Here is a 26,723-nt window from a genome sequence, read left to right as displayed (position 1 = left end):
TGGAGACTGGTCAACCTCCACCGCCACGCCAGCAGAACACCGCCCACAGAATTACGACCCACATATCTGTGTGGCGGTCTTCTGTTGGCGGTGTTCTGTTGGCGGTCACCTCCCCATGGCTCCCGTCGCCTCCCGGAGGACCAACGCACAAGGTAAGTTGACCGTCCGTGAGGGGAGGGGGAGGGGGGGTGTTGTGTGATGTGGGCGTGCATGGGGGTGTGCGTGTGAGTGTGTAGAGGGGGTGTATGAGTGCGTGTATGCGGGCGGGGGGTGCTGCTGTGTCTATGGGTAATGTGTGCTGTTCGGCAGGTGCGCATGTCTGCATGTATGTGTGCGGGTATGTGTCCCCGTTGTGTATGTGTGTGTAGGGGGTGTGTATATGTGCATGTTGGGGGTGTGTGCATGTCGGGGTGCATGTATGTGCATGTCGGGGTGGGGGTGGGGAGGGGGTTCGTACCACCTCTGGGGGGTGGCAGGGGGGTGGAGGGTGTGGGGGGAGGACTCGGGTGGGTAGTGGGGGGTGGGGGAGACCCCTATCAGTGCCAGGGAAGGAATTCCCTGGCCCCGATAGTGCTTACCGCCATGGTTCGCATGGCGGTTCCCGACCGCCAGAAACCGCGGCGGTAGGCAGGGTCATGATACCGTTGGCGGTCTTGGGACGACCGCCGGGCCGGAGTGCGCAAACTCCAGCCCGGCGGTCATGACCGCCGTGGCGGTCGGAGTGGGGAAGTGGCGGTCGATCGCGGCGGTGACCGCCGCGGTCAGAATGCCATTTTTCTGACCGCCGGTCTGTTCGCGGTCCGACCGCCGCCTCTCCGCCGACCGCCAAGGTCAGAATGAGGGCCTTAATAAGCAGTAATTCCTAATTGAAAGGAGGTAGATATATCATGTTTACTACCTATGAAATTATAATGATATACCCTCTTTAATGGTGAAGTCAGATTTTTAACAACAATTTTTAAAATGCCACCTTTAAAAAGTTGGCATTCATGTTCGTGCCCTTAGGCCTTTGTACCTGCAGCCTGACTTGGGTCACATCACTGGGTGTAACTGGCAGTTAGACTTTGTGAATTCCTGCTAGACAGTCAAACAATAGTGGGATTAGCAGAGCCTCAAAGGGCCATCAACTGGCAGGAAGGGGGAGCAGAGCCCCACTTGCACCTGAATAGGCTGTGCCCCGTCTCCTCACAATAGGATTAGTATTATCACTGCAGCCATCTTGGAGCCAGGGCAGGCGAGTCAGGAAATTGCAAGAACTTTAAAGAACCTTTCAGAAACTTCTCCCACCTTCAAGGAGAAGGGCAACTGGATATACAAATGGGACCTTCACCTTGACTCTGCCATCTGTGAGTCTACCCTGCCAAGTCCTGGACTCTTGGGGTGGGTCTAAGGTCCTTGCCAGTGGAACCAAAGCATCACCTCTGCTAAGCGACGCATCCTTGAGCAGAACTGACGCATCGCTAATGCTGCGTGGAATGGGCCCAACGTGAAGACCCCCATTGCCTTGTCAGTCCTTGGAAATGATGCATCACTCTGAAGGTGTAGAGCATCCACAGCCCAGGTCCTCACATCCCTCGTCGATGGCAGCCTCAATGTTGATGCCAGACTCCACATCACAGCCTCACAGCTCCTCAGAACCGATGCATCACCAGGTGTGCACCATAACCCCAACTTGAGACTTTACATTGCAAGCGCAATTGACAGGACTTTCAATGACGACACAACACGACCTTGCACCGCAGCCTTACTGCTCCTCGGAACCTACGTATTGCTTCGGCTGCGCTGCACATCTTCGACACAGCCCCACGCAAAGCTCCGCAACCAGGATTTATGGTACCTTGTACAACTGGCCTAACTGCGTCCCAGTAGCCGACCTGTGCTCCATTGCAGTAAGCCTGAAATTGTGCCTTTGTCCGGGTCTGTCTGCGGTTGGTGCTTTTATCTTTCAAGTGCTATTTTGAGCCTTAAACTTTAAGGGCCTGATTACAACTTTGGAGGACGGTGTTAATCCGTCCCAAATGTGACAGATATACCACCTACCGTATTACGAGTCCATTATATCCTATGGAACTCGTAATACGGTGGGCAGGATATCCGTCACATTTGGGACGGATTAACACCGTCCTCCAAAGTTGTAATCAGGCCCTAAATCGTCATAACTTTGGTTCTACTGATTGGATTTTTATTGTTTTGGTGTCAAATAATTTATTAAGATTTACTCTATTATTCCAAATTGGTTTGAGTGGTGTGGTTCACCTTGCAAGGGATTTTGGCTGCGTCTTGAGCAGGGCTCACGCACCAGTCAACCAACAACCCAATTTCTCACACCATCTTACTCTGCATTGCACCACAGAGGTCTGGAAGTGGGGAAGGGTGACCAGCAATGATGAGCAGAGAGTGAGAGTGGGCTGACCAGGACTTCTCTGGTACGATTTGAAGTGGCATCTGGGGGAAGTGAAGCTGTAAGATGCCAAGTCCATCCGGGAAATGGGGTACCAGTGGGCTTAAGGTGGACACATCAATGGTCGGAGCAACCACTTTACTTCAATTAAGTTAGTATACAAAGGTGGTAAATATATCTCTGAGGAAATAGCCACTTTGACAAAAACAAGCTGTGAAGGTTGGGGAACATAGGTTAATTATTTGCTGTTTTATTGGCTTATGCTATGTGCTGCACATGGTACCACAAATGTGGTGCCAGAATAGGTACGCACAGGTGTAGAGGTTTAGGAGTAGAAACAGCTACATTGACCAACTATGGAAATATTTGTCAAGGGAGTACATGTCAGTGACATAGTTACAATTAGGTAAAAGTGGCTTTATGGCTTTATAAACTGGAATGGGGTGACAGCTGGGTATATACATTGGTTCATTAACTGGAGAAGGGTAAATTGGTCTAGGGTGCTGGGGTAAGTAAGACTATATTATCCAGACATTTTGAGCACATCTCAGACCAATCTCTAGGCCTTCCTGTCTGGTAACAACTTCTCTAGAACAACCTGAAAAGGGAGACATGTTTAGGAAGCTGGCTGGTCAGGAGTAAGGAAGCACCTGAGAATCAAACTCCTATTACAGCGGCGAAATACCATGTTCATTCACAAGAGAAATCAGATCTCTGGGCTAAAGAAGGAATGCCAAGCAATGGCCACTGAGAATAGCAGCACATGAAGAACAAAACATAGCATGTGTTTCTGCTGTCACTAACCTTCTTGCACAAAACCTGCGGGAGTTGGAGTTGGAAGCACTAAAGGAGAAATACAAAAATGTTTAAGTTAGATGTGCAAAACCTTAAAGGGCATACATATATTTGTTCTAGATCTTGCTCTGGATAGTGTGAAAACTACTCACAAATAATTACAGTTACTATGCAGTAACACCCAGCTAGTGCCAGGCAATTACATGTTAAACCCCTCAGAATGGGAAATGACTATGTGGACTTTGACATACTGTGCGGTACTCTGCTTGGTATTCTATAGTCCTAGAGGGTTAACTCATACATTTACTACCTGTTCAGAAGAGTTGGCATATGTGTGCTAGGACTTCTGTGTGTGGCAGAATGGACGGACGGGAGGTCAGGCAGGACTGGATTCTGAGTCCTGGCTCCAGCTGAAGCCTCAAGTGATTTTACTGGCCAGAATTTCCAGCCGGTAAAGTCAGGTCGGGGTTCCCATACCCAGTAAAACTGTGATAGGGTGAAGCAAATTCCTCACTGGAATGCTGCTCCAGTAGACTGATAATTAGGGCTCAAGTGATGTGCAAGTGTGGTTGTGTTCAAATACAGGTAGAATTGGAGGAGTACGTGTGTCAGGACTTTGCTGTGTTCACATCCCATTTTTAGCCCTTCGTCTTGTTAGGTATTCGCATGCTCACCATAATATTCTGAGGACAAGTAATGAAAGTGGCATCATTTTTTTGGCTCATGGTTAGGGGTAATGTCCTATTTTTGAGTCATTGCTGGTCACGCCATTGTGTTGTCATACCATTGTGTGGACATCTCACTCTTGATACTTCCTGCTTCTTTTTTTCAAACCCCATCAAAAAGAGGGTAGTCATAACTTTCATGGAGTTGCACAGAGAGAATATTCCAAAGGTTTGGACCAAACACCAGAAAGGCTTCACCTCCACAGTGAGCCCTTTTGAAAAGCAGCATCTTTAAGAGATGGGAAGCGCACCGTGTTGAGAAGAGACACAATCATACTTGAGGAGCTCACAAGAATGTCTGACTGCCATATTAAGAAGCATTCACAGCAGTTAAAAATTCTGATAACCCGTGATATATTGAATTGTTGTAATCTAGATATGATGGAATTGTTGGCCCAGTGACATTGCAGCACCTCTGTTAGACCTATCAACTCTTGGCATGGTTTCCCCAATCTTTTTAGCTTCTGACCTCCTGTTTTGATCCTGTGCTTAGTTTCCTTTTTGCTGGTTTAAGGACTTTGGGCACCTTACCACTGCTGATCAGTGCTAAAGTACAAGTGTTTTCTGTCTAAATTATATTAGTTTATCCATGATTGGCATATTTGATGTGTTTCGCCTGTAGCCAGGAAGGGCATTTCCAGGGGAGTCTCAAGTATCCAAAGCGGGCACAGCTCCCCCACCGTTGGGTCAAACAGGGTGGCCAGTATAGTGCTTGGGGAGGAGTTGCCCCAGTTAGTGGTGGAAAGCCAGCTGAGTTGACTCTAGTCTCCTGGGTGAGGATGAGGTGGTCCAGAGAACCCTCATGCCTGACAATACTAAGAAGTACAGGCAGTGGGTGACCATCAATAGGAGGTGGGTGAAGGCTCTGAGAGAAACTGGAGCCAGTATGACAACAGTCCGCTGTCTTTTGGTGTTTCAGGAGCAGGTAGTCTCTAATATGGTCCACCAGGTTGTAGCAGTAGACAATAGTGAGCGGCAATGCTTTATAGCTCAGGGGGTCTCAGGTTCCCTGAGGGTAGCTATGAGTCCGTGCATGCCTGTTGACTGTCTACTATGGAATGACCTGGAGCATAGCATCTGGAAGGAGATGGAGCTTAGGTCACACTTGGAGATGTTGGTATTGCCAGAGTGGGCATGCATGACCACACAGTCCATGGCCACCAGAGATGGTGATCAGAGGAATCTAGTGCCTGAAACCGTGGTCTAAGTGCCTGCCAAGAGGTGGAGGGGTAAGGGGCATGGGAAACCAACTCCTGAGATTACCACAGTCCAGACGGAGGCTGACCCTGAGGGGGACACCCCGGAACCTACCGGAGAAGAAGTGGCTGAACTGGGGAACCTATCTGAGCTGACCAAATGGCAGCAGGAAGGAGGCCCCACCAGGGAGGAGTTCTGCATGGCGCAGAAAGTGTGCCCCACACTTGAGGGTCTTCAGAAGTAGGCCGAAGTTCAGGCAGCTGGTGACACATCTGGATCTCACCTGATTTACTGGGAGAATGATCTCCTGTACAGTGAGCCTAAGGTTCCTGAGCCTAGGTGGTGGTCCCCCATTGTTTTGGAGCCTTCCTAGTGGGTCTGGCTCATGATGTGCCACTGGCAGGTCTTTTGGGGCAGGACAAGATCTTTGAGAGGCTTGTCACCCAGTTTTATTGGCCTCAGATGCATTCCGCAGTACCTGTCAAACCTGCTAGGTGGGCAGCAAATCTGCGAAGAGGTGCAAGGCTCCTCTTCAACCAATCCCTGCCGTGAGCACCCCTTTTAAGTGGGTGGGCATTGACAATGTGGGGCCTCTACATCCCAAGACAGCCATGGGCAACAGGTTTATCCTTGTCTTGGTGGACCATGCCATCAGGTGTCGGGAAACTGTCCCTCTGAGGACAGTGACTGCACCCACTGTGGTCAGGGCACTTATGGGGATTTTTACCCGTGTGGGTTTCCTCAAGGAGGTGGTATCTGACAGTGGTACCAATTTCATGTTGTTGTTCATGAAGGCCATCTGAAGGCGTGTGATCTTACCAACAAGGTCACCACGCCTTAGCACCCCCAAAGTAATGGGTTAGTTGAAAGGTTCAACCGTACCCTGAAGGGCATGATTATGGGTCTGTCAGAGCGCATGAGGCGCGAGTGGGACGTCCTGTTACCACACCTCTTGTTTGCCTACAGACAGGGACTGCAGAAAGGGGTTTGCTTCAGCCCTTTGAACTTCTGTATGGGCACCATGTGAGAGGGCCTCTCAGTTTGGTGAAGGAGTGCTGGGGTCAAGCTCCCAAGAAGCCACCCCAGGATGTATTTAGTTACATGCTGGCCTTCAGGAACCAGACAGCCTGCTTCCGGAAACTCACTCAAGAGAATCTGGAGGCTAGCCAAGAGAACATGAAATGTTGGTATGACCAGAATGCCACTCTGGTTGAGTTTCAGCCTGCCTAGAAGGTGTGGGTGAAGGCCCTGGTAGAGCCCCAAGCTCTCCAATATTGTTGGTCTGGGCCATTTGGGGTGAAGGCCCGCAAGAGTAATGTCACCTACCTAGTGGACATGCAGACTCCTCTGAACCCTTTGAGGGTTCTTCATGTGAACAGCCTCAGCCGCATTTTGAGAGGTCTGAGTTGACCATGCTCTTGGTCACGAATTATGGGGTGGAAGAGGAGAGTGAGCCTCTCCCTGACCTCCTGTCTGCCAAAGAGCAGGATGGGTCAGAAACGGTGTGAACCTCTCCTCTTCTCTGACCCTAGAACAGCAGAGGGACTGTCACCAGTTGCTGGGACAACTTGCCTCTATGTTCTCACTCACCCCTTGAGTCACCCAATGGTGTACTTAAGGAATTGACACTGGGGACAGCCTACCTGTTAGGCATAAGTCTTACAGGATGACTGATAGCATGAGAAAAAGCATCAAGGTGGAAGTCTCTAAGATGCTGGAGTTAGGGTGATTAAGCACTCCAACAGTCCTTAGTCCAGCCTGGGATTTCTGGCCCCAAAGGCTGCTCCACCTGGTCTCACACCTGAACTGAGGTTCTGTGTTAACTACTGGGTGTTCAATGCTGTCACTAAGACTGACATGCACCCTATCCCCTGAGCTGATGAGCTCATTGGCCTGTTGGGAGCTGCCAAGTTCCTCAGCACGTTTGATCTAATGTCTGGGTACTGGCAGATTTCCTTAATCGATGGGGCTAAAGAGAGGTCTGCATTCTCAGCACCAGAGGGACATTAAAAGTTCTGTGTTATACCCTTTGGGTTGAAGAACGCCCCTGCCACCTTCCAGAGGCTGGACAACCAGGTCCCGGTTAGGCTGGAGAGCATCAGGGCCGCCTACCTGGATAAAATTGCTGTCTTCAGCTCTAGCTGGGAGAACCACTTGTACCACCTCCAGGAAGTGTTGAGGTCTCTGCAAAGTGCAGGCCTCACTAACAAGGCCAGTAAGTGCCAAATAGGGCTGGGGTCTGTGGTGTACTTGGGACACCAGGCAGGGAGCGACCAGGTGGTGCTCCTACAAGCCAAAATTGATACTATTCTGGATTGGGCACCCCCAAAGACCCAGACAGAGGTGACAGCCTTTTCAGGTCTCACCCTATACTACATGAGATTCCTCAAGGGGTATGACACCATTGTTGTCCCCTTGACAGAGCTGACTTCCAAGAAGCAGCCCCGTCAGGTGATCTGGACAGAAGCATGCTATACCGCTTTTGACACCCTGAAGGAGGCCATGTGCGCAGCACCCATGCCCAAGGCTCCTGACTTCTCTGAGGAATTTGTGGTGCAGACAGATGTCTCATAGTATGGTGTGGGAGCTGTGCTCTCACAGCTAAATGAAGAGGGCCTAGATCAACCTGTGGCTTTCATTAGTAGGAGGTTACTTTCCTGGAAACAGAGGCGGAGCACAACAGAAAGGGAAGCTTTTGCTGTGGTCTGGGTGCTGAAGAAGCTAATACCCTACTCGTTTGGGACTCACTTCTTGGTTCAGACATTCCACAGGCCCCTCAGATGTTGAATGCAGATGAGGGGTGAAAATCCTAAACTGTTGAGGTGGTCCATCTCCCTACAGGGAATGGACTTTATCGTGGAACATCGCCCTGGCACAGAACACACCAACGCTGATGGTCTGTCCAGGTTCTTCTGCCTTGGTGATGAGAACTTCTATGAGGTTGGGTAGTTCTTCCCACTTTCAGCTGGACGGGGCACTTGTTAGACCTATCAGCTCTTGGTGTGGTTTCACCTATCTTTTTGGTTTCTGACCTCCTGTTTTGATCCTTTGCTTAATTTTGTTTTTACTGGCTTCATGACTCTGGGCACTTTACCACTTCTGAACAGTGCTAAAGTGCAAGTGCCTTCTGTCTAAATGATATTGGTGATTGGTTTATCCATGATTGGCATATTTGATTTACTAGTAAGCCGATAGTAATGTGCACTATGTGTGCCCAGGGCCTGTAAATCAAATGCTACTAGTGGACCTGCAGCACTGATTGTGCCACCCACATGAGTAGCCCTGTAAACATGTCTCAGCCCTGCCACTGTAATGTCTGCGTGTGTGGTTTTAACTGCCAGTTCAACCTGGCAAGTGCAGGCACTTGCCAAGCTCAAACATTCCCTTTTTCTATATGTAATTCACCCCTAAGTTAGACCCAAGGCAGCCTCATGGGCAGGTTTCATTGTATGTAAAAGGTAGGACATGTACTGGTGTGTTTTACATGTCCTGATGGTGAAATAACGTTACATTCAGCTTTCATTATTGCAAGGCCTATCTCTCCAACAGGTTAACATGAGGATTGCCTTGAAATATTTTTCAAGTGTAATTTCCCGTTGGGAGAACATTGAGATCTGGAGTTTGGGGTCTCTGAACTCACAATTTGAAAATATGTTTTTGGGTGAAATTGTTTTTTAAACTGTAAGTTTGAAAATGCCACTATTGAATTTGGACATTTTCGTGCCTAACCATTCTGTTCCTCTGCCTGTCTTTGGAATACACATCTGGGTCAGAATGATAGTTGAGCTGTTCACTCTAGACAGTCACACGAAGGGAGCTGAGGTGTGCCCTGCATATACTGATGGCTGTTTTTGGGCTAGAGTGGGGGGATGAGCTGACACTTGCACCTGAATAGGGCTGTGCCTGTCCTTACGCAAAGCTGTCTCCATTCTCCTGCAGTGTGTTTGGGGCCAGGGCAAGAAAGGCTAGGTTTTGTGCACTACAAAGAGTTTCCTTTGAAATTTGCCTACTTCAAAGGCAGAAACGAGTATAAGTAGTGAGCCTCTGAGACCTCAACTTCAGAACACGTCTGGACTGAAGACATTCTGCCAGGAAGAAAAGCTAAATGCTGTAGGAGGAACTGCCACTCTGCCTGTTGCTTTGATGTGCTGGCCTGCTGCTTCTATCCTGGGAGTGAAAGGACTGGACTTTGCTTTCTACATCCTGCTTTCCAAAATTCTCCAAGGGCTTGAACTGAGCTTTCCTCCTGTTAGAAGTCTCCGGGACATCAAAGAATTCATCTGCCAGCCCCTGGGCTCTCTCGCTGAGAGTCATAACTCTCCAGTGAGTTCTGGTGCAACCAAGAAGAAACCAAGTGCATCGACTGCACTGCGACTTCGGAACCAATGCCACTGTTAGGCTCCACGCCGATTCCTGCACTGGAGCTGTGGTCCCTTCTGAGTGCAACGACCGCGACCAACGCCACTGCAGCACCTCTGATGTCCTGCTGCAGTATGAGTCGTGAGTGCCATGTCTCCAACGTCTGGGAAACCCAACTCTGACCCCACCGTAGCACATGCGGCCCCATGGTGTGATTGCAACACCACAAAGTCAACGCCTCACGTCTTGTCCTGCTGGATTCATCAACCCTGCTGGATCATAAGGAACCGACGCCTCGCCACTGACACCGCATCACCTTCCCCACAACCGTAAGGAACTGACACCTCACCACCCCTGCCTCGCAGTAAGGAACTGATGCCTCACCTCCCCAATAGCAACAAGGAACCGATGCTGCACCGGCTCCAGCGATGCCTCACCTCCCCAAATCTGTGCAACATCTTTGTTTCATTGTTTTCCAAAGGTACTGTGCCTGAGATACGTGTGATTCCTTGATAGGCCCACACTCCCTTGCGAGTGGTGTCAGACTGTTGTAAACCAATCCATCAACAACGTCGTGATAGCCCCAGTTGGAGCTGTTGTGTTTCTAAGCGCTTTACTGAAATTACATTTTTTTAAATCATATCTCTGCTTGTGTATGTTGGAGTTTTGTTGTTTTAGTCTTGTTTTACTCAGATAAATATTGGCTATTTTTTTATGTGTCAGTACAAATACTTTACACATTTCCTCTGAGATAAGCCTGGCTGCTTGTACCAAGCTATTAAGGGGTGAGCAGAGGCTATCTTAGCTGTGTGACTCCCTTACCCTGACTAGAGTGAGGATCCCTACTTGGACGGGATGCACACCACTGCCAACTAGAGACCCCATTTCCAACACCCTCTATGGAGGAGTGAAAGGAACGATCCATCTCAGAAGGTTCAACTACAGGAAGCAGGCAGACCAAACCTTATGGACCTGGTCAAAATAACAATGACAATAAGTCACAGACCACAACTCAAGGCACTAATAGGTGTAACTGCTGTACTAGATGGTACCCTTTCAAAAGATAAAGAACATATTTACAAGAAAGTGGATCTGCGCTGCACCAAAATTGGCAGTGGCGCGTCACATCAGAAATGCAGGGATGCACCCTATTTACAAAAATACGGTGCACCCCTGTGGTTCCCCTCGCACTGGTGCTAAATTTAGCTGCCTAGTGCCAACGCAGGCACCCTTGCACCGCGTTGCGTTGCAGGAAATTATTGTTTATGTGTAGAAAGATGTCCCTTCCTGCACATAAACAATAAAAAATGGTGAGTTTGTACTTCTATGTGTTCTTCAGAATTCAGCACACACAGAAGTAGCAAATCGTCATTATTTAGTGATTGTTTATGTGCAGAAAGGGACACCTTCCTGCACATAAACAATAATTCGTGGCATTTGGCGCTTTCTATGTGTTCTGCAGGATTTCGCACACTTAGAAAAAAAAAAAACAAGGAGAAATAAAAGTATTTCTCCGCGTTGCGCCACCTGGAGTGTCGCAAAAAGTAATGCTACAGTGGTGCCAGGGGCTTGTAAATATGCCCTTAAATGCCAAATAAGCCTCATCAGGATTTGCACCAAAATCTACAGATCTCTATAGAGAGAACATTCATCTGTTAGCCTCTTTTAACAGCTTTATAATCATATACAAAAACATGTCGTAGCTTGTATACCACTGTTTATTGGCATCTAAAGACATATTTATCAAATTTTGAATTCGAAAATATCACAGCTCATGATTTATACACTTTTTATTTTTAATAAATTATTCAGATAAATTCGCTAACAGCTGTGGAATCGTTGTATCAAAGGATTTTTGTCAGTGGTTTTTGAAGTGTAAGAGATACCGTGCATTATGATACTGATTGTTTTTTAATTGAACATAGTGTCCTAATTTACAAAAGCCTTCATGAGAATGTAAAGTAGCTCTGCAGGAGTACTACTTCATGTACTCATGAATGTCTCTGTGCATTAACCCAATAGTTTGGACTATAGAATGCGCTTTTTATGTGTGGCATTTATTTTTCCCACTCCTCGTTTGGGTCCCTTTCCCCATGTCTTCCCCCTTGCTGTTTGGCTGTTTCCCCCTCTCCTCCTGCTTGCCATCTACATTGACCCCACTCCTGCATATCTCACTCGCTCCCATGCCCTGTTGGCAGCAAAGCTAGATGCCCCTTAAACCCTATGCCCTGGCCTCCTGATGTTTCTTGCCCCTTGCTGCCGCCTGCTGGCTTCTCCCCTCTGCACAGACTGCGGTCACAATTTTCTGAACTTGGATGTAAGTGAACTTCCTTAAGTGCTATCCTAAAGAAGCAATGTGATCCTCATTAGATGTCCTTAATTACCCAAATGTAAAATTGACCTCACAAATTGCTCACACTGTTACAACTACAACATCCTCTCTCCACTCTATAAAGAACATAAACTCTTGCTTCATCAGAAGAGCTTCCGCACTGTGGTTAAGGTCCTCGCTTGCACTCTAGTAGGTATGCCAACCTCACCGTTAATGTCTATGAATGCCATTCTGCGAATAGGGTGCACGCTTGCAAACACTAGCGATTTAGGTCATAGGCTACCACTTTTGAGGCAGTGCTACTGCCCACTGAATTATCTCTGACTTTCTATTGCTTTTTATGCCCAGATAGGACCAGAAGTTGGTGTGTACACGAGTTACAAAAAAAATGAAAATTAGCCACTGATTAAAGGAGTGCTAATAGCCAATCATCTGAAGATACATAGCATTCAGAGTCAATAAGGCGCTATGAGTGTGTGATTGTGGCCCTCAATGCCTCCTTTAGAGTAATTGTGTGCAAGCAACAGACATGGGTGGTCATTACAACCCTAGCGGACGGTGTTAAAGTTAAAGCGGCAGTAAGACCGCAAACAGTCTGGCGGTAAAAATTTAGGAATTATGACCCTGGCGGAAACCGCCAACAAAGACAGCCACTTTAACACTCCGACCGCCACGGCGGTACAGACAAGCAGCGCGGCGGTCACCGCCAACAGACAGGCGGAAGACAATGTACCGCCCATAGTATCACAACCCGCCAATCCGCCACCTTTTCCGGGGCGGATTCTCCGTGGATAAAAACACGGCGGAAACAGTTTCTGCAATGGGAAAACGCTCACCTGAACACATCCCACGAGGAAGGAGGACTCCATGGAGCCTGAACTCCAAATCCTACCGGCCCTTGTATTCCTACTCATCTACGAAGACCAACGCCTGCGCCGGCAACGACAACGGTGAGTACTGCACCTATGACATAGGGGAGGCAAAAGTTAGGGACACACACACGCAACACCCCCACCCCACGCACGCATATTACAACACACACACCAAAGCATTTACAAAAATAACATCAACAACCCACAACCCCCCCGGAAGAAAGCAAAGACAAAACGAAATCAGTCCAAACCTTGTAATGTATCAATATACATGTCTCAAAAATATACAGATATATTAGCTAACCATACAAAAGTATATACATTTCGAGAAGTAGTGCAGATATGCACATATAAATGTCCGTGCACCACTTGTCCAAAAATGCATGGGCGAGGCCCACAAAAGATACCTGTCCACACACGGAGAGAACACTGCCGGGGCATCAGATAGAAATACTACAGGCACATCAGGGGGAAGGGAAGGGGGGGCACCTCTGCCAGAGGAGTGCAAAGCCAGATCCACGACAGGGCTCCATGCCCACTGTTCCATCCTGGGGAGTGCAAAGCCACAGTCTCTCAAGTCTCTACAGTGGGTGGCTTGCCCACTGTACCATCCTGGGGAGTGCAAAGCCACAGTCTCTCAAGTCTCTACAGTGGGTGGCTTGCCCACTGTACCACCCTGGGGAGTGCAAAGCCACAGTCTCTCAAGCCTCTACAGTGGGTGGCTTGCCCACTGTTCCATCCTGGGGAGTGCAAAGCCACAGTCTCTCAAGTCTCTACAGTGGGTGGCTTGCCCACTGTGGGGAGTGCAAAGCCACAGTCTCACAAGTCTCTACAGTGGGTGGGTTTCCCACTGTTCCATCCTGGGGAGTGCAAAGCCACAGTCTAACAAGTCTCTATAGTGGGTGGGTTTCCCACTGTTCCATCCTGGGGAGTGCAAAGCCACAGTCTCTCAAGTGGATAACAGTCTCCACTGGTTCTGGAGAGTGCCTGTTGGCCAGAGTGCTTCTTCCTGTGCAGGAATGAGGTAGTGTATGCATGTCTCCACTGGTTCTGGAGGGGGCCTGGTGCCCAGAGTGCATCGTGCAGCCCTGTCCGACACAGATGCGGCACTGCCCCTGCCGCTCATGGGCCAGCACTGCGTGAGATGGTTGTCCCCTGTTCAGCGGTGCTTAAGATAGCCGTGCCCTGTTCAGCGGTGCTTCAGATGGCGGTCCCCTGTTCAGGGGTGCTTGGGATAGCCGTGCCCTGTTCAGCGGTGCTTCAGATGGCGGTCCCCTGTTCAGCGGTGCTTGAGATAGCCGTGCCCTGTTCAGCGGTGCTTCAGATGGCGGTCCCCTGTTCAGCGGTGCTTGAGATAGCCGTGCCCCGCTCAGCAGTGCTTCAGATGGCATTCCCCTGTTCAGCGTTGCTGCCCATGCCGGGGTGCTCATGTGCCATCTGGCCTGGGCCTGGCGGGGCCCTCCTGCCCACCTGTCCTGTGGGTGCCGGGGCCCTCCTGGGCAGCTGTGCTGGGGCTTTTGGTGGCCTCCTGGCCAGCTGGGATGATGGCGGTGTTGTCGGGTGTGCTGCCCTTCCCAGCCTTTCCTGCTCTCCTGTGGCCCTTCCCCACCTTGGCCGGTGTCCCAGCTTCCTCGACACTCCCGCCGGGAGCCCTGGTAGGGGTTTTTGGCCCTGGTGTCTTGACCGTCTGCCGCCGTGCACTGTCAATTTTTGGATGTTTCTGAGGGGGGGGGGGAATGGCTGTGCTGTGGCTCCGTACCAGACTGGCGGCCCTGGTGGGCCGTGCACTCCAGTGACCATGTACGACATGCACCACTGGGCCCGGTGATGTAGTGGCTGAGGTGCTAGCTCTGGGCCCATGACATGGACGGGGTGGGGGAGTTGAGGGAAAGAGGATAAGTTTGGAGAGGAATTTTTTTTGGGGAACAGTGGGACGGGTAGGTGTAGTGGGTATGGGAGTGGAGGAAGATGTTGTGGTTGTAGGAGGTGTAAGTGGGGTGGCTTTGGGTGCAGGTGCCTGGGCTGTAGGCTGTCGTGAGGTGGATTGCTGTTGGGTGGGTGGCTGCCTGCGTTTGTGTATCTTGGGAGGGGGCGTCACAGACACACTAGGAGAGGACACAGGGGACGTGTAAATGGCAGTGGGGGTGGTGAGTGCAAGTGCGCGGGGTGTTCTGGTGTGTGTGCTTCTGAGGGACGTAGTGGCTGAAGATGCTGTGCATGCAGGTGTGAGTGGAGACAAGACTGGCAGGGAGGAGGGAGACGTGGAGGAGGGGGAAACAGTGGAGGCAGTGGATGTTGGTATGTCTGTATGTGGATGTTGCTTGTGTGACTGCCTGTGGGATGTGTGGTGCTTATGTCTGCATGAGCTGCCCTTGGGTGTTGAGGTGTGTGCAGGCTGGTCTGATGGTGTGCTTGGGATAGGCAGAGGTACAAGGGATTGGGTCTGGGTGTAGGAAGTTGGAGGGGGGAGGCTAGACACAGGGACAATGGCTGCCATCAGTGCTGAGGCCAGAGATTGCAGGGTTCGATGAAGGGCAGCCTGACCAGAATGAATGCCCTCCAGGTATGCATTACTTTAGTGCACTTCCCTTTCTACACCCTGGATGGCATTCAAAATGGTAGACTGCCCAACAGTGAGCGACCTGAAGAGGTCAATGACCTCCTCACTGAGGGCAGCAGGGGTGACTGGGGCAGGGCCTGAGGTGCCTGGGTAGAAGGAGATGCCCACCTTCCTGGGTGAGCGGGCACGGGGCAAACGCTGAGGGGGTGCTGGGAGGGCGGTGCTGGTGCGGGGGGTGGCGGCTGTACCTGTTGTTGCTGGGGGCAGAGATGTTGCCACCACCACAAGGTAGCTCCCATCAGAGGACGCGTCCGATCCACTAATGTCTGCTTGTGTCCCTGCCTTGGAGCTCCCCTTGCCCTCCGTCCCACTGGCGAATTCAGAGTCGGTAGTGTGGCCCTCCATGGCCATGTGGGATGCAGCTCCCTTGTGCTCCGGTGCCACTGCTCCTCCGCCTGATGATGCTAATGCACACATGAACAGGAATACCACAAAAAGGGGGGGGGACAGAAGAAAGACATGTTGAGTGCATGCATTCCCGCTACCGTTGGCGGACAGCACAGACACAGAAGCCCCCTGCACTACGCCGCGCACTTGGGGTCCACTTTGCAATCCCTGGGACATGGCCTACAAGGCTATGGATGACATCTGCACACATAGGTGACACAGGCCCATAAATAGCTGTACTTACGGAGGGGCCTGGCCTACGGAACTCGCCCTGGCCTAGGGATACCCACAGCCCTCCTCCCCCACCCAGACATCTCCACAGCGCGCAAAGTTAGCAGAATGTGAGTGTACTCACCCCCTTGTGTCTGCTGTGATGCCCTTACGCGCCCATCCAACTCGGGGTAGGCCACCGCCAGTATCTGGAACATCAGGGGGGTCAAGGTCCGACGGGCACCCCTCCCACGTTGGGAGGCCATCCCCAGCTGAACCTCCGCCGGCTTCCTGCTCCAGCGGCGAATGTCCTCCCATCTCTTCCGGCAGTGGGTGCCCCGTCTGTGGTGGACCCCCAGGGTCCGGACGTCCTTGGCGATGGCACGCCATATATCCGTCTTCTGGTGGGCGCTGACCTATATGAAATGTACAGGGGGAGAAGAAAAGTAATTGCCTTCTGCACCATCAATGTGAGTGGCCCCCCATCCCTACCCTTGCCATGTGGCACATGCACTCACCGTCGTTTCAAGCATGCCTCAATCTCTCCCCCCCCATCTTTCATCCACCCCACTCAACACAGGCATAGCCCATACAGCATGCTCCCAGTGTATTTACCTGTTTGTCTGGAGGACCGTAGAGTAGCGCGTACTGGGGGAGGACCCCATCCACAAGCTTCTCCAACTCCTCCGATGTGAAGGCAGGGGCCCTTTCCCCAGTCGCATGAACCATTGTCCCTTCCAGACCGAGGTCACAGCAGCACTTGCAGTGTAGGTCCTCTCCTGTCGAAGATCAGGTATCGAGTGAATTAACAGAGAGAAAATGGCAGTCACGTCCGCGGCGGTGCGTACCGTGACCGCCGGCGCACATCGTCATTGGCTCCTGAGACCCATAGGGTCCAATGTTAACCAATGCAGCATTGCGCCGCGGTCTTCGACCGCCTACCGCCACTGTGTGCAAAGCCAGCGCAGTTACCTCACATCCCATTGTCACACTTTACAGGTCAGGCAGCAGCCATTTCAGGGGCCCACATGCCTTACTTTTTGTACTGCGTCACACATACCTAGGCCTTGCATCCACACTCATACAAGCCATTCGATGGGTTAAGATCCGTGTTTTTTTAAAGCTGGGGTTACGTACCTCTGGGATGTTTGACTCTGTGCTCGCTGTTGTCCTTCATAGGCACTGTCCGCTGGGACATGTGAGGAGATGTCGGCATCCTCCGGTGTACAGACCGCGGGTGGACCTGTCGACAATGGAGGAGAGACATCTCATCCTGACATACAGGCTTGACCGTGCCACTATTCTGGAACTGTGTGCCCAGCTGGAGCCAGACCTGATGTCACCTATCCGCCATCCCACAGGAATCCCCCCTCAAGTGCAGGTGCTGTCAGTACTCCATTTCCTAGCAAGTGGGTCATTTCAAACAACAGTGGCCATAGAATCAGGGATGTCCCAGCCTATGTTTGCCAACGTGTTGCCCAGAGTGTTGTCTGCCCTGCTGAAACACATGCAGAGCTACATCGTTTTCCCTGAGGTGGAGGATTTGGCTACAGTGAAATGTGACTTCTATGCCCTTGGACATATCCCCAACATCATAGGTGCCATTGATGGGACCCATGTGGCTCTGGTCCCCCCCCCACAGGAGTGAACAGGTGTACAGAAACCGGAAGAATTATCATTCCATGAATGTCCAGATGGTATGTTTGGCAGATCAGTACATCTGCCATGTGAATGCCATGTTCCCTGGCTCAGTGCATGACGCCTACATCCTGCGGAATAGCAGCATCCCTTATGTGATGGGTCAGCTCCAGAAGCACTGTGTGTGGCTAATTGGTGACTTTGGTTACCCCAACCTGTCATGGCTACTGACCCCAGTGAGGAATCCCAGGACTAGGGCAGAGGAACGCTACAATGAGGCCCATGGGCGAACTAGGAGGGTGATTGAGCGGACCTTCGGCCTCCTGAAGGCCAGGTTCAGGTGCCTCCATATGACAGGTGGATCCCTATTCTACTCACCAAAGAAGGTGTGCCAGATCATCGTGGCCTGCTGTATGCTTCACAACCTGGCTTTGCGTCGCCAGGTGCCTTTTCTGCAGGAGGATTGTCCAGATGGTGGTGTTGCAGCAGCTGTGGAGCCTGTGGAGAGTGAAGAGGAGGAAGACGAAGAAGACGGCATAGACAACAGGAACACGGTGATACTGCAATACTTCCAATGAACAGAGGTAAGAATACAAACCGGCCTACTACGTGTACTTAAACACTACTACCTCTGTACTGTCTGTCCTTTTCACCCAGTGTATGGTAACTGAGTTGTCACTTTCCCTTACGATTTCAGAGATCTGGGTCCCACAGTGTGACATCTGCTTTGTTTTCCCACGGACTACAGCTGTGTGACATTGGTATGTTGGCGTCACAATGTAAATAACATTTTGGCACTGTAATTACAGATAACTATATTCACATTCACAGACAGACTCCTGATTGTTTTGTGCAATAACGGTGTTTATTAAGGTGCAAATTATTGGAGGGGGGTTGTAAATTGGTGAGGGGTGATGGTGGAGGAATGTCCATGGCAGAGTCAAGTCTATTAGTCTCACAGGTGCATTGTCCAAATGGGTCTGGGAAGTGGAGCTGGGGCAGTTTAAGGATGGACAGGGTGACAAAGTGGGACAGTGGGATGACTATCAGTGTGGTATCCTTTCTTGGCGGGGGTCTTGGCATCTTACTCTGTCCTCTTCCTGGATCTCTGGGACCGCTTGCAGGGTGGTTCTCCTTCTGCAGGGGGTGGGGTGCTGGTGGCCTGTTGGTCCTGTGTCGGTGCCTCCTGTCCACTAGCGCCGGCGGAGGTGGTGTGCAGTTCTTGGTCCATGCTAGTGTCAGGGGCCCTTTGTGGTGCCACAGTATCCCTCAAAGTGGTCACTACCAGATTCAGCACCCCTACGATGGTGCCCAGGGCGGAGCTGATGGTTCTGAGTTCCTCCCTGAAGCCCAAATACTGTTCCCCCTGCATGCGCTGGGTCTCCGGAAACTTGGCCAGTACCGTAGCCATCGTCTCCTGGGAGTGGTGGTATGCTCCCATGAATGAGGAGAGGGCCTCGTGGAGAGTGGGTTCCCTGGGCCTGTCCCCACCCTGTCGCACAGCAGCCCTCCCAGTTCCCCTGTTTCCCTGGGCCTCTGTCCCCTGGACCGTGTGCCCACTGCCCCTAGGTCCCTGTTGTTGTTGGGGTGGTGGGTTAACCTGGGTGACCTGTAGTGGTGAACACACTGCTGCTTGACGTGTCCTGGAGACAGAGGTGTGGGCCCGCTGGGTGTGTGCTGTGCTGGTGTTTCCAGAGGGTGGTAGGTCTGCAGTGGCCTGTGGCTGTGTGAGGGGAACCGACTGTCCCGAGGTCCCCGATGTGCCGGGCTGGTCATCTAGATCCAGGTCGACAGAGCTGCAGTCATCACTGTGGGCCTCTTCTGGGGGGGGGGTGGACATTTGTGGACCCTCCTGTGCGGTGACGTTGCATAGGGGTCCTGCAGGGGTATAAAAGCATGATTAATGCATCTGTGTGTGGAATGGTGTGCAATGGGTGGGTGCCAGTGTCCCCCAGTGCTTGCATTCCTGTATGGGGGCTTTTGTGTCGGTGGTTTGGGGGGGGGGTATGGGTATGTGCAGTGGGCATGCTTTGGTGATGGGTGTCCATGCTTTGTGGTCGCATGCAGGGCTTGGTGTTGGGATGGGTGGGTTGTGATGGTGGGACATTTGCAAGGAGTAGGAGTGATGGGGGTGAGGCTGAGGGTGGGGGTATGTGTTGGCATGCAGGTAGGGGGGGGATGAAGTAGTGAAGATGTGACTTACCCGAGTCCATTCCTCCAGATACTCCGCCGAGGCCCTCAGGATGCAGGATCGCCAAGACCTGCTCCTCCCATGTCGTAAATTCTGGGGGAGGAGGTGGGAGTCCGCCGCCAGTCTTCTGCACTGCAATCCTGTTTCTGGATACCACGGAACGCACCTTCCCCCGTAGGTCATTCCACCTCTTCCTGATGTCATCCCGATTTCTTGGGTGCTGTCCCACTGCGTTGACCATGTCGACTATTCTGCTCCATAGCTTCATCTTTCTTGCAATGGACGTCTGCTGCACCTGTGCTCCGAATAGCTGTTGCTCTACCCGGATGATTTCCTCCACCATGACCCTGAGTTCCTCCTCCGAAAACCTGGGGTGTCTTTGCGGTGCCATGGGGTGGTGTTGGTGATGTGTGGGGTGGAATGTGTGGTGATGTGTATTGGTGTGTTGTGTGAAGTGCGTGGTATTTGTGTGGGTGATGGTAATATGTGCGTCTGGGTGCTCGATTCTTCTATATGGTCTCTCTCTCTGTGCGTCGTCCCGATTTTTTTGTGGTGGGGGTTTGTGGGTGATGTGGGTGTGTGTTTTATATTGTATTGGGTGTGTGGGAGTGGTGTTTGTATGTGTATCAGGTGTGTGTATTTGGATTTGTCCAATGTGGCTGTGTTTTGTAGGAGTGTGTGTATTCTGAGCGCAGCGCTGTGTACCGCCAATGGGATACCGCGGTTGAAAGACCGCCGCGTGGATTCGTGTGTCGTGATAGTGTGCGCGTATTTCTGTTGGCGTGACGGTGTCGGTTTGGTTATCGCCAGTTTATCGCTGGCCTTTGGTGTGGCAGACTTCTGTGGGTGTCTGTATTTTGGCGGTTTCCGAGTTGTGGGTCATAATGATATGTGGGTGCAGGTCTGCCAGTTTTATCCTTGCTCCTGGGTGAAAAACAGGGAGGTCCTGATTCTCCAATCAGGTGCAGGGTCCTTCCGCCTGTGATGACCACTTCTTGGGAAGTGTGGCAAAAATCAATCCCAAGAGGCAACATTCTTCAAAAATACATCATGGCTGAATCTGATTTTTGGAGGTTACATCTGGCTGAGCCCACCCACTGGTGTGGCTAAAAATCATAAACACACCCCTCTCCTGCCCTCTCCTAATGTAATCAAGGGGGCACCTAGTTGTCTAGGGTTGCAGGATGTGAGGGTGTTGCTGGGGTGCTCCAAATGTCCTTCTCTGCCTTCGAAGACCAGTTTGTCAGCCCTCCCCCTTCCTGCCTCACCATCTGCTGAGGGGAAATTCCCTCCCACAGGCACCTCTCTTTGTGTGAAGCCAGGCCACTTCACACCTCGCCAATCAGGGCACAGCAGCAAAAACAATGCAGGGCTGAAATTGGCAACTTTTCAGGTAAAGTTTAAAACTCTTTACCTGAACAAGTTATATTAAATCCCACAACTGGAAGTTGTGGGATTTATTACAACAATTAATTTGATACCAAACTCTTTGTATCTGTCATTTAAGGGGACTTTAAAAATTAAAATAAAGTCTCCCCATTTTAACCTATGAAGGCCATTCACTACAATGAGGGAAAAACAAATTTGGCTGTTTTTACCTCACCAGGGCTTATAAAACTATTTTTAGAAGGTCCCTGCTTATAGTTACATGGCACCCAGCCCTAGGGGCACATAAGGCACACCTTAGGGGTGGCTTATATGTAAAAATAAGGTAGTTTAATACTTTGGAACTACTTTTGATTCCAAAGTCGAATTTTCATATAACCTTAAGTTAAAAGCAGCCAGCAAGGCAGGCCTGCCTTTAAAATGACACTGGGCACCTCAGCAGTGCACCTATGGGTGCATTACCTATGCTGTGGTCCCTAAATCTACATGCCCTACCATATACTAGGGACTTATAGGTAGGTTAACTTAGCCAATTATAATTAGCCTAATTTGCATATCCACTTTACACAGAGCACTGGCCCTAGGACTGGTAAGCAGTACCCAGGGCACAGCCAAGAGTCAGTAACCACCAGTACCTGTCCAAAAAGTGAGGGGGTGACCAGGGCAAAAAGGAGGACTTTCCTACACCCTACATCTAGAGCCCGCGTTTCCCGGAATGGAGAGGGCTCCACTTTACTTCCTCTGCTTTGCTTGTCTTCTGCGGGGATATGCTTGTACTCATGGGCATCGTCCTATAACATAACAGATGGTTATGCCACATAAGCAAATTGTAGTGCCCTGCTGGACACACGTGCATTTCTGAATGTAGTATTTTGCCAGCCTCTCCCTGAGAGCTGAACTAAACACCTACCCCACAAAGGCGTCACCAGCCAAGTGACCCTGCAAATAAAAGAGCCAAAGTGCAGGTGCTCATCACCAGTTACCACTATCCTAACTATGGGCCTGATTCTAACTTTGGAGGACGGTGTTAAACCGTCCCAAAAGTGGCGGATATACCACCTACCGTATTACGAGTCCATAATGGACTCGTAATACGGTAGGTGGTATATCCGCCACTTTTGGGACGGTTTAACACCGTCCTCCAAAGTTAGAATCAGGCCCTATATGTCCGTGTGAGTTATTGACCTACTATGTGGGCCCAGGGCCCATGACAAAACATTAGCAAAAAGTGGGTCTGATCCCACCAGCCACCCTGCCTGAGTGAACTGCCAAGAAAAAGGAGGAAACTGGCTGTGGAACGCTATGACTGAGAGAAGTCACAGCATGCCTGCCACAAGAATGCCGGTTCTCTTTGCCTGAGGGAGGATTCAGAGCCCATCTGCATTGCACACCTTGCTTCAAATACTGCCGTCTGCCTGAGGAGTGACAGTGTAGACCTGGCAGTCAGTGCAGAGAAGTAAGGGCAACGCTATTGGAAGATTGCCAAAGACTGACAGGCACTAGCAGATCAAGAGGGAAGAGGGCCACAAAATGTCACACTCAACCTGGCGAGGCGCCTACACCCTACCCGAGCCAACCTAGATCCTTTCTCATAAGAGGAAGAAGATGCAGCACAACCCCTGCAAAGTGATGGCCGCATACACAAATGCAGGAAGCCCGTACATAAGTCCCCGCTCGAATAGTGGCTGCCATCTGCTATCATTCAACCCTACACGTCAATACCCTTGCCTGACCTGCCTGTTTGAGCACTGCATGGTGCGTGGAGAAACTGTGACCCGAGGTGAGGCACTCTGGTGCGCAGACTTTTGTTCAGCTGACGGCAACACCCTGCCAGCATGGGAGAAAACTGAGGCCGCACTTTGCGCAGAGAAAAGCCCCCTCTCCACCTGCAGATGTGGATGGCGCCGCACCAGCAGGTGAGACGAGATGAGCATGGCTCAGCCTTCTGATATGTGCACTAAAAGCACTCCCAGTCTTACTAATACAGTGCTAGCAGGAGTGACACAGTCTGCAGTAATGAGAAGGCTGCTGTGGCCTACAGTTGAAGCGGCAGCCCTCCAGCGGTGTGAGGAGACATGCTTCCCTGCCGCATCTGCAATGCAAGCCTAACTTCCCCCTCTGCAGCTTGAGGTTGAGAGCTGTGACGTGCCTGCAGAGGAGAGAAAGCAGCTGCAGCATCATCTAGCTGCAGCCCAGTGAACCAAACCAGTGCTGCACACAGCCCTGCACCTCCATCTGAGCAAGACGGGCGCCTGTGTCACCCAAGAGACCACAAGACTGCTGCGGCCTGACTGGTGGTTGCAGTGCCATCTAACAACTATTTGTGGGCTGCACTTTGAAAGTGTCACTGTTTGCAAAGTAACGGCTTCAAGGAAGTAGACACTGTGCAAAAAACATACCTGCTACATCGCATATGACACAAGTCTGTAGCACCTCCAAAACCTCGCTCCAAGATGTTGCACCCCAACAAAAGACTGCACCACCACCTGGTGATTTGATCGCTGGTGCCGCATCCCGCAGCTGGAAAGGACTGAAGTCGGACCAAGCCTGCATTGGCATCTCCAGCCCTGCGTGGACACCATTTTGTGAAAGCTGCCAGGCATTGAAAGTGGTTATAGCACCACCTAGCGGTGTTTCTGCCAACGAGCACTTTAGCCTGCCCCTGAGAGACCTGTCTGTGACCTGAACGGGAGAAGCCCTGGTTAAATGTACACGGTGCCCCAAATTCAAGCCCCTTGCCACATCTACACATAGTGGCTGTCTGTGTTGTCAGCACTCAAAGAAAAAAAACAGAGCATACAAAGACATGGCAGGCAACACTGAGGAGAGTGCACCCTCAGCCACATAACAAGAATGAGGAGAGTTCACTGTACCAGCCTGAGGCAGTGCCCTTAAGCGAAGAGAAGGCAGAGAGGGAGAGTCCTACCATCGCTGCCCACAGTGGGCCAGAGACTGGCCAAAGAGTGTCCTCCCTCCACTGCCTTAAGATGGAGTCGGTAGTGACCCACAGCAGGTAAGAAGAGAGTCGCACACCCTGAGTAGCAAGCTGCCACTGCCAAAACGCAAAGGGAAGAAGATGCCTAGCTTTCGGACAGGGCCAGACTTGCGAGAGGTCCTTACACAAAAGGAAGACATGTGGCCAGATGCCACATCATGGCAAAAGAGAAGAGAGCGTAGTGTGATGTCACACCATGAAGAAGGAAGGAAAGAGAAGAGAGATCGTGTGACAACACCTGTCACACTGGAACACTTGGTGACCACAGAAGTACAGAGCAGAAGATCACAGGGTTAAGAGATGGAGGACTCATTTCACTAGAGAAGAGTGCACCTATAGACAAGCCACCCACCAGGTTGCAGTGACAGCTTGAGACAGCACAGCAGGAGTACCAAACGTAAGCTGCCTGTCTGTGCAGACCGCGTATTTGTCCCACGCTTCACATTGCGACCGCCCAGCCACCTGTCACCAGCTGCTTGGAGCAGATGTCATCCCTGTCAACAACCGCACATGCCGACAGAGAAGAATTGCACCAACTATGTAACCAGCCATGTGGTGGCGAAGTCCCTCCAGTCACCCTCACTCCAGCAACATCAACACCTGTCGTCCAGGTCACCGAATGGCAAACACCATCATTGCCATGTGCATCACCTGATCCAAGGGAGGAGCATCTTAATGCCAAAGTGGAACTGCACCTCTGCAAAACATAAAGAAAACAACAAGGCACTCCTGGCAATGCAAGATACTAATTGTCCAGAGACTATGAGAGAACCCGCCCACACTTGGTTTCTGTTGGCAAGTGCACTGACCACGCATCATCCACCCTTGCGGTTGCATGAATGGCTTGGCCGTGGCTCCTGTCAGAGAGCCTGCAGCGGCCCATAGACACCCCACACGCAGCCCAGCACAGTAAATGACGATCCCATGGCTACCCAACACGAGTGCCTCAAGGAAATTCCTGAGTGAGGAATCTGTTACCGAGAAGTGGTCTGAAAGCTGCTCTAACAGTGGGGTATCAGGACATGCCAGGGCTTCAGAGGATGCCATGGTATCACCGCAGATGTTGTACCAGTCTTCGTGGGATTGGCTGTCATGAAGTCAGGTTGTCTCAAAAAGCATCTCTGCAGCGGACTCCACCAACGCTCCTGATGCACCAAGTTTGAACGGTTTACACCAACTGCATCACCACGAGAGCAGGCAGGACTGACCAACAGCGTGTAAGTGGACATTAAACCAACCAACCGGCTGTCACTGAATCCGGACTACATTCACACCGTGTTCGTGCCTAGCAGCAGCTGGTTAAATCATGCGGAGATGCCCAGGTGCTCCCAGTTGCACCTGTCCACTGCCATCTTGAGGACTGCATCTCAAGGCTATTTGGGGTCTTAAGTGTTTTTCTGTTTTGTTCTTACAGGCTGGACTTGTTCTCTTCTTATTAAAGTTTGGGAGGAAGCGAGTGTCCTGCTGGACACACATGCATTTCTACATGTAGTATTTTGCTAGCCTGAGGGCTAGACCTAACACCTACCCCACACCAATCCAACAATGATGTCACCAGTCAGGTGATCCTGCAAATCAAAAAGCCGGAGTACACATGCTCATCGCCAGTTACCACTACCCTAATCATGTGTCCATGTGAGTTATTGATCTAGTATGTAGGCCTAGGGCCCACGACACAACACAAGTGTGTTTCTAATTTAGTTTCCCTTTGTATTGCATTCCTTGTAGTGTTGGGGAAGCCTGGCCCTTCTACTCAAGTTTATGCTTTCTGCTAAATGTGTTAATTAATGTTTTAATGCGCTTTCCTATTTTAAGTTTTATCTTACTTTTTATTTCAATGTTTTCACTGTTGGTTTAGCCTGCTTTCACTTTTCCATGAAAACACCCTTAAGCCTACAGACATGGTCACATCTATCTGGAATGACCATTTTTTACACACTACTCATGTCTGTAACTACATCCTACAGTAACATGAGCAAAGTTTCAGAATCTGATTTTTCTAGGCCCCCCATTAGCGTATGATCAGTTTGTTCTGCCACTTATCACAGCTATTGACCTGGTCGCTCTGTTCTGGTTTCCTAATACTCAAAATTCAAGTCCCTAGTTTCTAACCTGAACTTTATACTTGCAAACACACGTTGGAGCAACAGGACCAACAGTGGAGGATGTTTTCTTTAAACTACTGCAGAGTACTCTATTGAAAGCCTACTCTATTGCGTTGAAAACTTCCTCCACTGTTGCTCCTGCTGCTCCAACGTGTGTTTGCAAACATAAAGTTCAGGTTCTGTTCTCTAAATACTCTTCTTTATAAACTCACAAATGAAGTGTACTCACGTGTGGGGATGACAGTTATCAAGTGTATGAAGTAGAGGGAGTGACATGACTGCTAAGGCCAGGAGGCTCTGTCTCTCCCACTCCAAACGCAAGCCCAGTGTTCTCATGCCAAAATATTCCTATGTCTTAACTCTCAAATTAAGTTTACTCATCTGGGAGGATAACATTTGTATGGTGGTGGGGGGAGTAGAGAGAGTGACCGGAATATAAAACCCTATAGGCCCTGTGTCCCTAACTCCAAAGACAAAAACAATGTTCAGTTTCTCAATTCCATCTAATCA

The 26,723-nt window shown here is 50.6% G+C and overlaps 1 protein-coding gene across 1 annotated transcript in view; it reads right to left on the bottom strand.

Moving 5' to 3' along the window:
• LOC138247042 (uncharacterized) overlaps positions 1–26,723 on the bottom strand; it is a 120,865-nt gene that overhangs the window by 41,726 nt on the left and 52,416 nt on the right. Inside the window, exons 3-4 of the mRNA XM_069201792.1 lie at positions 21,799–21,904; positions 3,206–3,244 (exon numbers count right to left, since the gene is read on the bottom strand). Coding sequence (XP_069057893.1) covers positions 3,206–3,244; positions 21,799–21,904 — 145 coding nt within the window. The remainder of the gene's footprint in view (positions 1–3,205; positions 3,245–21,798; positions 21,905–26,723) is intronic.

Source organism: Pleurodeles waltl, chromosome 7 (genome assembly GCF_031143425.1).
Source record: "Pleurodeles waltl isolate 20211129_DDA chromosome 7, aPleWal1.hap1.20221129, whole genome shotgun sequence".
Classification (NCBI taxonomy): domain Eukaryota; kingdom Metazoa; phylum Chordata; class Amphibia; order Caudata; family Salamandridae; genus Pleurodeles; species Pleurodeles waltl.
The sequence above is the reverse complement of the archived record's forward strand: the minus strand, read 5'-3'. Positions and strand labels throughout refer to the sequence as shown.